Consider the following 11,472-nt stretch of genomic DNA (forward strand, 5'->3'; position numbering starts at 1 on the left):
GCAGATTAGCAGATAAAACAAACAGTAGGGACATTTTAGAGAAGAAGTTGAATCAAACAAACTTTTTGCAGAAACATGTGGCCACGTGGAAGGATCTGAACCGTAGCATATGGCGCCAGCTCAGGTGGGGCAGACAGACTGGTGTTGATTCCCGCCGGAAGGTCACACGCACATGAGAATGGCAGGTGCCGATACACGCGGGTGGGCCCCCACCTACCTTTCACCTGATTACCGGCTTTACCGGTTTTTTCTCTCCAACATCCACTCCTCTTCGTCAAAACACAAATGCTAAAATAAAAAGGGAATTCGGTAAAATATACTGTAAGTATTTAAATATATATGTATATATATAAGCGTCACGAGGCCAATTCCATTGGCGTCCATCAACGTCTCAGGGGCACTGTTTCGAATCGTTCGGCCTTTTCTCTCTCTAAAACAATCTCTCTCTCTGCGCGGCTCTCTTGAGCCACTGCAGACAATTCTCGGAGTTGTCTAAGAGACATCGCAGAGAGAGATCGAGCATTTTGTTAGGTCGCTAACAAAGAGAGAAATTAACTATCGAAAAAGAAATGGCAGTTTCTAGGGTTTGTGTTGGTGTCATTGCCAGCTTAACACTCATTTTCGCTATTGTTTTGCCCGGCGTTCGAGCTCAATCTCCTTCTCCGGCGCCGGCGCCGGCGCCAACCAGTGACGGTGAGTTGTCGCTTTCTTATTCATTTGTTTGCTGAGAAAGTATAGAAGAAAAAAAAGTGCAATAGCTTATGACATTGCACTTTTTTTTTTAATTTCTTTTTCCAAAATTAAGAAATCAAGTTGCTATATATATATATATAGAGCTACTTTTCTGCATTCTATCAGCTATGAAACGGCCGTATTTCTGTTTCAATTAATGGATCTGCAACAAGTGCTTTCATCAATTTTTAAAAATTGATGAAATGTATATATAATACTACTATATGAATTCTGATTATGCAGTAAATCACACCCACACACACACACACAATTTATGTTATGAAATGTACCAGCTATATTATACATCGCCATTCTCTCCCCCGCTCCCGCTCCCTCTATCTCTCTCTCACTCACTCACTGTCACACACACAAAATGACAAAATCTGATTATGCAGTAAATCTTCAGATCTTTCTTTTGAACTGGTGCTTGTTTGAATGGTAATTGTAGCTGCATTTGAGTGTAAATGATGGGAGTATATTGTGTGTGTATCAGGGACAGCGATTGACCAGGGGATTGCATATGTGCTGATGTTGCTGGCTCTGGTCCTCACATACCTCATTCATACCTTGGATGCTCCATTTTAACTTCCGAGGCGTTGATTGACGAAAGAGATATTATTATTATATACAAGGATGGGATTGGGAAGGTGTCTCTCGGATAAGTTTTGTTTTGAGCAGACTAGACGGGTGGTGTGCCTCGGCCATGTAATGGACAGTAGTGTTCTAACTTGACATATTGTTGGAATTTTGTGGTTATTGTTTATGTGTGGATCATATTTTTGTTGGTTTGACTCACCTTCATATCTCTAATTTTTTTTCCCTTCCCTTCCCGAGAAACATGTTTTGTACCTGTATTTTAATTTGATGCCTTCAAAATCATTTGATTTTGAATCATCTGTTTCACATTAAGCAGGCATTGCCTAGCTCCTGCCGTCGCAGGGCCTAAAAACCGAGTGATCATAAATACAAGAGTACGGCAAAAGAGCTTGCCATGGCTCATGCTTGGTTTTAATGATTAGAACCTTTTTTTCTCTACTTCCTAAAAGGGCCGAATAGGATTAGGGTTTAAATTCTTCCATTATGTCCCCTCATCTACCTCTCCTTTACCAGTAAATGAATTTGTATCAAAATTGAAGGGGGTTTGCAAGCATGCTACCCTGTAAATTTGGATAATAAAAGCAGATTCAAACCAGGGTCACGCCCTCTACAATAGGGGGAACCCGACAATACTGAACCACTGAGTTTTAGAAACTAAATATTTTCAAATAAGCAGATATTAAGTACAAATTCAAATCATGTATCAAAAACAGCGGCAAACAAAATTGCAATTGGCAGCACTACCATAACTGTAAACCACAAACATTTCACATCTCCACGAACCTACCAGAGGGATCCCTTATCATTTCAATTTCACTTGGTTGCAAATTCTGTCAGAAATTATAAGACAGGAAACCCTTTTATACTCAAAATTCTACATGTATCCTTAGGTTGAGTACCAATGCAAGTATTTCAGAAATACAATCTCAACCATAGTTGCCCATCAAAATTAACAGGAAATGAAAGAAACAAATTCCTCATCGTATCAGAAGTCACCAACCAACGTAGTTTAATCATGCTTCTTGATCGGATCAGCCTTCCCTTGGTTTTGTTCTGCCAGAGAGAACTTCTTCACTTTCTGCACACAAAGAGTAAGAGGACTGATAAACCAAAACACACCATAGAATTTGGCAATTGCTAGAGAAATTCAAGCCAAAGCTCTTTATTTGTATTAAATTCAAGTCAAAGCTCTTGTTTGTACTATTATTATTTTTCCTCCCCAATTTTATCGTCTCACACCCAATTGAATGCATAATCTTCAGGTCCACTTTATCATACAGTTTTGAAGACACAAATCCTCATAACGAGGATCACCTTATTAAATTTAACAAGGCAACTCCATTCAAGCATTGCTCACATTAATTTAAAGGTTCAGCTTGTGACATGTAGAAGTCAGCAAACTTAAGGGTTGTTGTAGCATCTGCATCTTCTACTTCCATACTCTAAAAAATCATATCTAGCATCATGATGGTGTCACACCTGCATTCTTCTATTCTCACAGCCAAAATATATACAAAAACTTCAAGGTAACTTCATCCAAAGTCGACAAAACAGAACATTTGTTTGATTGTTGTGTTGATATTCATGCAGTTGCTCTTTTGAATGAACATTCCCAAGGCCACACAATCTCACATGATGCTTGTTTGTAGGTTGGTTTCTTCAACCTGGAATGTGATATATTTTGTAACAGTAGACATGGAGGACCATGCTCAAGTTGGAGCAAGGCAATCCACACACACACGCACCAACAGAGTGAGATTCAGCCCAAAGATTCTCAACCGTTCAAAGAATGGTCTATTTGCCCTTAAGTAATGCTCTCACGATGTGGAGTTCAACTGGGCTTACAGCATGAGGGCCAATCACAACACAGCTAGTGCAACTAGCCTGCAGTACCTATGTCAATAGGCTGCAGTCAAGGACCATCAAAGGAAAACAGCTTTTACAGTGAGAGGCATGCTGCAAGCCACATGCCTGGAGAGTGTTTGCTTTCCATGTATGCAGCCACCTCCAAGTCACTTCAGCTTGCCCCCCTACTCTAGCCATCACGACTAATACCCATTATACCCGAGCATTCTAGAACTGCAGCACGGAACAGAGCCATCTTGCTGACAAGCAGTGAGCCCTAAGGGCTCCCCGTGCACTTCTTCTACTTGAGGCAAGTGTAAAGTATCAGAGTACCTTGCACAATGATTATGTTGCAGCAATCCTAATTCCAATGTCTCAACAAGAATGCTTTTTCGTGGATCACCTCCACAGACAAGTTCACATGTGGGTGGTGCATTGAAGAGTTTTGATTGACGAGGATGATGTATAGAAAATCTATGGTCCGGTGGACATAACAAGTGGCCAGATGTAAGGCACCTTATCGAGTGCCAAGCAAAAACACTCGACCTTTTCCAGGAAACTTATTGAAGAGTTTTGATTGACGAGGATGATGTATAGAAAATCTATGGTCCGGTGGACATAACAAGTGGCCAGATGTAAGGCACCTTATCGAGTGCCAAGCAAAAACACTCGACCTTTTCCAGGAAACTTATTGAAGAGTTTTGATTGACGAGGATGATGTGTAGAAAATCTATGGTCCGGTGGACAATGCAAGTGGCCAGATGCAAGGCACCTTATCGAGTGCCAAGGAAAACCACTCAACCTTTTTCAGGAAACTTGGTGCTAATATTAGAATATAATATCGAATGCAAAAATGAAATTAGAATACATAACATTGAATGAAAGCTATTGGATTGTATCTTATGGACCGCTAATATTAGCATATAACAATGAATCCATATAATTTTTCACAATTGAGTACAAAAAAAGGTCTCCCCAAGGCTCACAATTATTTTCCATATATACAATTTATAGATATGAATATATATATATATATATATATATATATATATATATAGTTCGATTCGGTCCTCGTGGACCTACTAGAACCAAAACCAAACCATAAACTAACAGTTCCTTATTTTTTGAACCGGAACCGAATGGTAGAACCACCGAACCAAACTGACAGTATGGTTTGTACTTGTTTACGGGTTGCAACGGCATTTTTTAACTCCTCTAAGAAAAGCCACACACATGATGCCATGACTGTCACACCCCCCACGAAGCATAGCCCTTGATTGTCCAACAACTGAACTTCGTTTGCGAATCTCCACCATTGTCAATTAAAACCCTAATTAGTTCTTTCACCTCAGTCACAATGAAGCTCGGATCATATCATGTTGATTTCTTCTCTTATCTGCTATTGTTTAATTTTTATTTTTTCAGATTCTCAATTTTTCCCAGTCCCATTATTGTTTTCATATCTTTTAAAAAAATGTTACGCAGTATGAAATTACATAAACATCAAAACCATAATAGTGCTCAATATGAGTTGGGTCTAAAACTTGTATGTATTCAGGCATGGAGCTGCCCCCAATGATTTTTTTTTTTTTTTTTTTAAAAAAAAAATTGTATTATATATCTATAAATTTTGAAATTGGTCCCACTAAAATTATGAAAAAATTCTCAATATATAAATCTATTTGGATATGACCTAATTGACTCTCTCATTTTATATTTGAGTTTTGTACATATAATTTAAAATTTTAAAACTTTCACTCTACAAAATTTTTATATTTTTATTTTGTACATATAGAATTATATAAATTCTAAAATTGTCCCACACTTCTAGTTTTTAGTCTCAAATTTAATCTCTTTCGATGATCATTGAACACTCTATATCTCCATCGTCATCCTCTGTTTTCTTAAAAATTTTGGGCAAGTTTTAATTTTTTTTAAATATGTACGAAAAGCAAATAAAAATTTGAGAGAGTCAATTAGGTCATATCCAAATATATTTATATATTGGGATTTTTTAAATAATTTTAGTGGGAGCACTTCAAAATATATATATATAATAAAAAATAAAAAATAGTGTGTGCTTTAAGTTTTAGACCTAACTCGCATTATTATGATTTGATGGTTTTGTAATTTCATAGTTCATAACATTTTTTTTAAAAATAGGACAACAATAATGGGACTGGACAAAATTGAGAATTTGAAGAAAAAAAAAAGAAAGAAAGATAAGAGAAGAAATCAAAAGGATATGAGCTGAGCTGAGCTTCACTGTGATTGTGGTAAAATAACTAATTAGGGCTTTAATCGGCAATGGTGGAGATATTCAAACTACGTTTAGTTGGAGGATCAAGGGCTAAGATTCATGGGGGGTGTGACAGTCAAGGCATCATGCGTGTGGCTTTTCTTAGGGAATTTGAGAAAAACTGTTGCAACCAGTAAACCGGTACGAACTGAACCATATTGTACTGAACTGTCAGTTTGGTTCGGTTCTTTTATATATATATATATATATATACACACACATATCTATAAATTGTATATATGAAAAATAAGTGTGAGCCTTGGGGAGACCTTTTTTGTACTCTCATTATGAAAAATCATTTGTATTTATTGTTATATTCTAATATTAGTAATCACTAAGGTACAACCCAATAGCTTTCATTCAATGTTATATATAATAATATTTCTACTATCATTTTAGCATTCAATAATACTATACCAGTGGCTAGATAAAACGATCACAAAATTGAACTTTTAAAACAAGGCAAAATGATGAGCAGTTCATTGTTATGGTAGAGGGATGGCTGATATTAGAGAGAAGCAAAGGCAAGAAGGTAAAGCAAAGTTGATCCATGAAAACATGATGTGTATTTACTGCCAAAAGATAACTCAACAAAATATTGTCCCAATTATTTGGAGTCAGCTAGATTAATCCTATTTTAGCATTCTACTTCTATAACCAAGCTTCTAAGAAATAAACTATCATAACTTATTATCTCTATCCATATTGACTATAATTATGCCTTTCCTATCTCAATATGGACCACACCACTCTTCTCACTAGTCTAGGTTTTCACTGCACATGGCCAAACCATTTTCATCATTTCTCTTTTGTTTATCTTCAATAGGTGCTACTTCAACCATCTTGTGGATGTAACCTTTTTTAGTTTTATCTTCTTTATTTTATTTTTATTTTTTTCTTTTGTTTATTAATATCTTACAATGCATCTATATCAACTTTTGCATTTCGATCACACTCTATTTGTAAACTTGTTGCTTCTTACCTGTCCAACATTTGGTCTCATTCATTTGGATACATACGAAAGTTCTAATCCAAGTATATATTAAACACATAATATAGCAAAAATACTCCTCCATCAAACCCATCCTCCTCTAATTTTATGAGCAACATCATCTCCAATCTCTGACTATTAATAATCAAGTGTAGATAGCAAAATTATTCACTCTTTATACCTCTTGATTCTCAATCTTCGGTGTATTTCTACTTAGTATATTTGAAGTTTTGTTGAAATTTGATTCCTATGCTCAGTTTTATTAAACAAAACTCATTCTAGAGCTTCTCTCTAAGTTCTAATCACACGCACATGTAAACTTATATACACACATACAGACACAGTTCTATTAATGCTCTGATCAAACACTTCTAACAATGTTCCCAGCATACGCAACAGACACAATTTTAGTAATGCAAATTAAATAAAGAAACAGAAAAACCGTGATCAGGTCTAGCAGAATCTGACTTTAATTGCAATTTCAAACCCTAAAAATTCAACACAATGTAAATCCACGAATGATTAATACAGGAAAAAGATATGAACTACACTAATAGAAGATTGAACTGTTACATAAATCACACACACATGTAAACCCATATACACACACGTACATACATAAAAACGCACCTTGGTTTGGACGCAATGACGCAATGATTGCAAGAGACGGAGGCATTTGTCTTGATCGAAAGGGGACTCTGTGACACAGTTGAGCAGTTGAAGCGCCTCTTGTGCGCATACGGGCTGAGAGGGTCCTGCATCGTCCATGTCTTCGTTCAGTGATAGAAGTAATACAATTTAGGGTTAGGGTTAGGGGTTTACGGTCGCTATATGTAGAAATAGGAACAAGGCGGTGCAAAATGGAGCACTGAAATTGGAAATTTCGGTGTGGACTGTTTGGCTCTATGGAAAATCTTGTGTCTTTGAGCCTCTCCTTTGCTAGACGGCGGCTGGAAGTCTCCGTGCCGCCCACTGATTTAATGGTAATTGACTAAAAAAAAATTATGATCCCTTTAAATTGATAAATTCAGAAAAAAAAAAAAAAAAAAACCCTTTAAATTGATTATGTAATAATAATGCAATATATTACAAGAATACACAACATTACAATATTATAAAATTGAGAATGCAATTTTTTTTTATCTTCAACTTTAGTATTGTTACGTCTTGGAATAAAGATACAATACATAAAGTAGATATTCTAATCAGATTGTAGTACATTAAATTTTATGGGACTTCATAGATGTCCAATAAATATTTTCTTTACACATGAGTGTTTCAAGTAATTAGGTGTTAATTATGCATGTAGGAATGGAATATAGTTAAATATCCATTATATATTGTTTGAAATTAAAAAATATATAAAATGTCATTTTCATAAAAAAAATAAAAAATAAAAAATTCATTTCGCATCTCAACTTATGGACAGATCATTTTGCCCCTTAGGTAATTTTTATTTATTATTATTATTTTTTTAAGTTACGTTCTCAAAACATTTTCAAGTTCGAGTCCAAAAATCACCATTGTCGCCATCACTATTATCGCTTTTCACCGCTACCACATCCCCTGTCACACCGCTCCCACTGCTGCCTCTCACCGCTGCCTTTCACCATGGTTTCTTTAAAAAAAAAAAAAAATCATAAAAGAACATTATTTGTTAGTTTAATTTATTTGTCAATGACAGGTGCATTTTAGAGAATTCAATTTGAAATTTATTTTAAGTTGGTTCAACTAAATATTATAATGGTGATTATTTTATTCTAACGTCATTTTATATTTGTAACCAAATAATAGAATAAAAATGACCATTATATTATATTCAATTTTCATCCAATTTTTACTTGCGGGATCAGATGTAACATAATAGTTCAAGTAAAAGAAAGAAATAATTTATATTTACTCAAAAGTAGGACGGAATGGACTTATAAATTCCCTATTATATATAGGAAGATCTTATTATTATCATATTTTTTCCCCAAAGGCACAAAGGCTAACGCATAATGGTGGTACCAGGGGCGGAGCCAATTAAGGCCCAGATGGAGCATGTGCCCCCCCTTATTTTGCTCCAACCTACTATACATAGGTACATATTTTTGGTATATATATATATACTTACATGATAATTTTAAATAGTATCCCCTTAAATTTTCAAATTCTTTTAATTTCTTTTTGAATTTTTTTTTTTTCTAATATATCCCTTCTTCAAGTATACAATATATTTTTCTTTTTCTAATTTTTCTTTCCTTTTTCAAAAAATTTCTTTTTTCACTTATGTATAATTATGTATTTTTCTATTTTTTAAAATTTATTTCTTTTTATCGATGACATATGTGATTGTATTTAATTAAAATATTATTAATTAATATTTTGATTCTTATATTTGTAACTATATTTATTTTACGATATTTATTTAGCATATTATTTTACAACTGTTTTTTTCTTATTTGCTTTTTGATTTAAAAAAAATTATATTGTCATATTTATTTTAAAAAAAATTTTAGCAAGTGCATTGTGCCCCCTCTGAAATAAAATCATGTCCTTGGAGGGTACAGAGGCAAAAAGTCAAACTAGAAAAGGCATACAAATTAATCTTGAAGCAAAATAATAAAATGAAGAACATGGGCTCCAAATTTGTGAAGAAAAAAGTGCCAAAACTTTGCAATGGAACCACCATAGGAAAAACGCAATAAACAGGAGTGACCCAAAGGTCTGGCCATCATTGAGGCAACAACTCCAAAATTACAGCCACAAGGCACTCCGACACCCAAAACCCCGCAGAAGATTAAATCAAGGAAAAAAAGATCAAATCTAGGCGGGACGAAACCAAAACTAACTTAGATCGGAGATCTAACAGGAGAAAAATAACAGATCCGTCCATGTGAGCCAAAAACGAACTAAATATGAGCAACGTAAAAAAATACCCACGGAACACACTTATTAAAACATATCGAGCTTATTATAACTGTGGATGACAGCTATCACCTCTCCCCTCCCATGAAAGGAAGGAACTAGAGGGAAGAAGACGAGCTTGGGGCAGAGGAGAGAAAGTTAGAGAGAGGTGGGATTGATTATTTAGGAAGTTCTTACTTACAAAATACTTTTGTTCCGTTGCAGAGTTTGTATTAACCTTTTTGTATAAAAACATGTAATTGGTGTACAAGAACTCGTACCCCCCACATTTATTTGACTCTTATACTTTGTTTTTAATCAATTAATTAGGCTAAGTTTGTTTGGATGTAAATATTTTTAAAAAATATATTATTTTTATTTTTTGGTGTTTGATTATGGTAAATGATTTATTTAAAAAATATATTAAAATTTAATAAAAAAATAATTTATTCATCAATTTTCAATAAATTATTTTACACCCGTGGATAGACCTGACCTTGACCTCGATCTCGACTTCGACTTGGATCTAAATCTTTGCCAAGTACCCAAAAAAAAAAATATTTTACTTTAAGAAAAATATTTTTCAACATATTTTACATCAAAACAAAGGAGGGCTTAAAGAAAAGTAAAGAAAAAATAGACTTCTCCGCAATCTCGATCAGTCATGACCTAGTGTGGGATGTTAGGTGTTTGGTGTCACGGCTCTACCTAATCGTACATCTAAATGAAATAAAACTGGTGATCAGAATTTGTGATGGATTCAGAGTACTGTGGAAACTATGCAAATTGCAAAATTATCGTTATATTTAATATTCGATTGGGTTCACAATAAAAGTTTATACTAATATATTAATATTGCAGGCTTTACCATATCAAACCGAAACCATATTTTGGGCTTGTGATTGAAGGGGCCAAAATATGTCCAACTAAACTTGGGTTGTCCAATGGGCCACTTGAGTAAAATTTCCAACTACAAGTCTACAATACACTTTGGGCCCATTGTTGGTTTAGGGCATTGTGCTAGAATGCCCAATCAAAGCCCATCCATGAAACAAATGTTGTACCTGCTCATTGGCCCAACCTCAAATATGTCCTGCCAACACAACTCGAACACGACACGAGTTAAACAAATTTGAATTGACCTTAAATGAGTTTAGGTCGTAAATAAGTCGACATGATTAACCCGTTTAGTTAATCGTGTCGTGTTTGGTTGAAGAGTTCAACCCGTGTAACCCGTTTAGCTATACGTGTCATAAACAAATTTTTATTAAAGTTCCAAAATAACTATCTAAACTTGTATCTTATAATTTATTTTTTTGTAAATTAAAGATTATTTAGTAATATGGTTGGACTGAAACTTACATTTTTCTAGTATTTAATGTTTGATCGAGTTTTATTATTAATTTAAATAATAAAATATTTAATTTTATTAAACTTATCATTAAACGGGTCACACATGTAACGCGTTTAAATTTAATAAACAGGTCGGATTAATGTTGAGGATTCCTGACATGATTATTAAACGGGTCATGTTCAGGTTGAGCTGTTTAGTAATATACCCTAAGATCAACACGACATGGTTACGATCCGCAAATACGAATTGTCACCCCTAATTACTACTACCCGTCATAATCTTAACCAAAAATGAAAAAGAGATGAAAATAAATTAAAGAGTTTAGTCATTTTCTATAGAAATATATATGGTAAAAGCTCATGCTGTTACTTTGTTAGGAACAAAGTATGAGTCACGGAGCAGCACTTTATTCAAAATGATACAAAAATAAATAAATTCAACCCCAACTTTCCACTGTGAGCTACTTGTAATGTCAAAACTTATACAGCGTAATGCAAATGTATGTGATTTATAGCATGTAAAAATTTGTTTTCTTGTTATAAAACAACTTTTTCTTTTGTATGTTTCTTTTTGTAAAGAGAGTTTATATTAGTTACGAAAGTCTGGACAACTGACTACTCACAGGCCCGTGTAAGTGTCAGGCCTGTAATTTTTCTTTAAATCATTCGACAACTGTCATGCTATGTGTTGTGTAATAACACAAGTGGGAGGTCAGCAAAATGATTGTAATATAAGTGAGCTAACTAACATATTAAAATTTTGCTT

General features: G+C 34.3%; 1 protein-coding gene across 1 annotated transcript; it reads left to right on the top strand.

Annotated features, from left to right (window-relative positions):
• Positions 1–337: 337 nt before the first annotated feature.
• On the top strand, positions 338–1,527 carry LOC132308237 (arabinogalactan protein 41-like). Its single transcript, XM_059806257.1, has 2 exons — positions 338–693; positions 1,226–1,527. Exons 1-2 carry the CDS (start codon positions 570–572, stop codon positions 1,315–1,317), a joined length of 216 nt encoding a protein of 71 aa, XP_059662240.1. The 5' UTR covers positions 338–569; the 3' UTR covers positions 1,318–1,527.
• Positions 1,528–11,472: the final 9,945 nt, after the last annotated feature.

Source organism: Cornus florida, unplaced genomic scaffold, assembly GCF_030987335.1.
Source record: "Cornus florida cultivar Cherokee Brave unplaced genomic scaffold, ASM3098733v1 CherokeeBrave_3.0.0_Hap2_Chr05, whole genome shotgun sequence".
In the NCBI taxonomy this organism is placed as follows: domain Eukaryota; kingdom Viridiplantae; phylum Streptophyta; class Magnoliopsida; order Cornales; family Cornaceae; genus Cornus; species Cornus florida.

Bases quoted from the DNA above. Each gene is read 5' to 3' on its own strand.
- LOC132308237 (XM_059806257.1), top strand. From the start codon at position 570: ATGGCAGTTTCTAGGGTTTGTGTTGGTGTCATTGCCAGCTTAACACTC. The intron at 694-1,225 runs GTGAGTTGTCGC...TGTGTGTATCAG, and splicing joins GCCGGCGCCAACCAGTGACG to GGACAGCGATTGACCAGGGG.